This window comes from Gekko japonicus, unplaced genomic scaffold (genome assembly GCF_001447785.1).
Source record: "Gekko japonicus isolate JY-2015 unplaced genomic scaffold, Gekko_japonicus_V1.1 scaffold2703, whole genome shotgun sequence".
NCBI lineage: Eukaryota > Metazoa > Chordata > Lepidosauria > Squamata > Gekkonidae > Gekko > Gekko japonicus.
This window is the reverse complement of record NW_015161485.1, coordinates 164,643-166,764: the sequence shown is the minus strand read 5'-3', so window position 1 is coordinate 166,764 and position 2,122 is coordinate 164,643. Positions and strand designations below refer to the sequence as shown.

General features: G+C 47.4%; 1 protein-coding gene across 1 annotated transcript in view; it reads right to left on the bottom strand.

Annotated features, from left to right (window-relative positions):
• The window catches only part of LOC107125713 (OTU domain-containing protein 7A-like), a gene marked incomplete at its 3' end in the record, with an annotated part of 62,396 nt that extends 60,985 nt beyond the window's left edge, over positions 1–1,411 (bottom strand). The window contains exon 1 of the mRNA XM_015429165.1: positions 709–1,411. Within this exon, the coding sequence (XP_015284651.1) occupies positions 709–1,411 (703 nt within the window). The remainder of the gene's footprint in view (positions 1–708) is intronic.
• Positions 1,412–2,122: the final 711 nt, after the last annotated feature.

Genomic DNA, 2,122 nt, shown 5'->3' with positions numbered 1-2,122 from the left:
AGGAAGGAAGGAAGGAAGGAAGGAAGGAAGGAAGGAAGGAAGGAAGGAAGGAAGGAAGGAAGGAAAAGAAGGCAGCTGATACTATCAAACTTCTAGTATCTTTGCCAGGTACACATAGGAAGGAAGGAAGGAAGGAAGGAAGGAAGGAAGGAAGGAAGGAAGGAAGGAAGGAAGGAAGGAAAAGAAGGCAGCTGATACTATCAAACTTCTAGTATCTTTGCCAGGTACACAAGCTGGTCCTTGCATAGCAATGCTGTCATTCTATCTGCTAATACACTGACAGTTTTGAATATTACACAAGCTTCCTCTTTAAAGGGGTCCACCAATAACTAACAGTGAGCATTATCGTGCATAATTTTTATTGTTTGTTTTTTTACAAAATCTGTAAAAAATCTGTACAACTTGCACAATTACTGGAGTGCAGGCAAAAAGCATGACCTGGGAGCTGTTCAGATCTCACCCTTGGTCATAAAATCTCTAATCCGCTTTAACAAAGCTTCTGCCTCAGCACCACCTTCGCATGCAACAACTTGACAGCCTTACCAGAATTAGCACTAGAGTTACGGGAATCATTTATATGTGAATAATTCTGAACCATCAAAGCACAACATAAATGTAATATTATTTTGTTTGCCTCTTATATTGTTAGGCTATTGTATTCTAAATGAAGTATTATTATTCTGGCTCTTCCATGCCTGGGTGGGTCACTTGAATTCGATTCCAAGTCCACTTTCTCCTCTGGAATATGACAACCACCACCTGAAATAGATTCCAGGTTCTTCTCCACCTTCTCTGGAACACGACAACAGTCACTGGAATCTGATTCCAAATTCTCCTCCTCTGGAATATGACAACCACCACCTGAAATAGATTCCAGGTTCTTCTTCACCTTCTCTGGAACACGACAACAGTCACTGGAACCTGATTCCAAATTCTCCTCCTCTGGAATATGACAACCACCACCTGAAATATATTCCAGGATCTTCTCCACCTCCTCTGGAACACGACAACAGTCACTGGAATCTGATTCCAAATTCTCCTCCTCCACATTATGACAACCACCAACTGAACCAGATTCCAAGTTCTCCTCCTCCTCCTCTGGAATGTGACGACAGTCAGTTGAATGGGATCTCAAGTTCTTCTCCACCTTCTTTGGGGTGTGATGACTTTTAAATCTGTTCTGCTCTGAAGCGCGTCCACCCCGACCGCCACTGCCGCTGCTTTGTGCAGAGTGCCCTTGTGGCCTTCCGCCATCTTCTTCAGATGGAACCGATGAAATCGGTTTCGCCTGAGAAGGCAGGGTCACCCGCTTTCGGTAGAGCTGGATCCTGGCGAGTGCGGCGATGATGGCAGCTAGGAGGAGGAGGCCGAATACAACCCCCAGTCCGATCCACAGTTGGCTGCTGCCCATATTCAAGGAGTGGGAAAGGCTGTCCGCGCCAATTGCTTCCTGTCTGAGACGACGGTCCCGAGGGCCCGATCCCATTTACAGTGGCCGTCTCTTAGTGCTGCTTTCTCCCACCAGCGTCATAATCGAGTTCAGAGGCAGAACGACACATCACGGTGTGTCAGCAGATGACAAAGGCATCCAGGGAGAAAGAACGCGAGTGGAACTAATGCCGGTTTGAGATCCTTTCCTGAACGTCACTCCTCAGATGTCTACGGCGGCACCTTCACTTTGATCCCCGGAAACCTTGTTTAGGGCAAGAAAGAACCCTTTCTTTTAACAAAAACTCTAGGACTCCTTACGAGGGTTGATGACCTCCAGGTGGGGTCTGGTGTTCTCCCAGGATGACCGCTGATTCCCAGACGACAGAGGTAAGCCCCTCTGGAGAAAATGGCGGCTTAGAAAGGCGGGCTCCAGGGTATCACGCCGCTGATGATGTTCCTTCCCCACTCCAGGCTATACCCCCAAATCTCCAGGAATTTCCCAGAGTTGGCAACCGTACTACTGACATCGCCTCAAAGAAGCTATGTGGCCAGAATCATATTCTCAAAACCTTGACGTCCTATTGGCCAGTTATATACTGCCTTTACTGGTTTTGCAACCGGAGTCATAAACCGCGAACCCTCATCCCACGACGAACCCCGTTCCACAGGAAAACGCGGAAGAGTTCAAAGG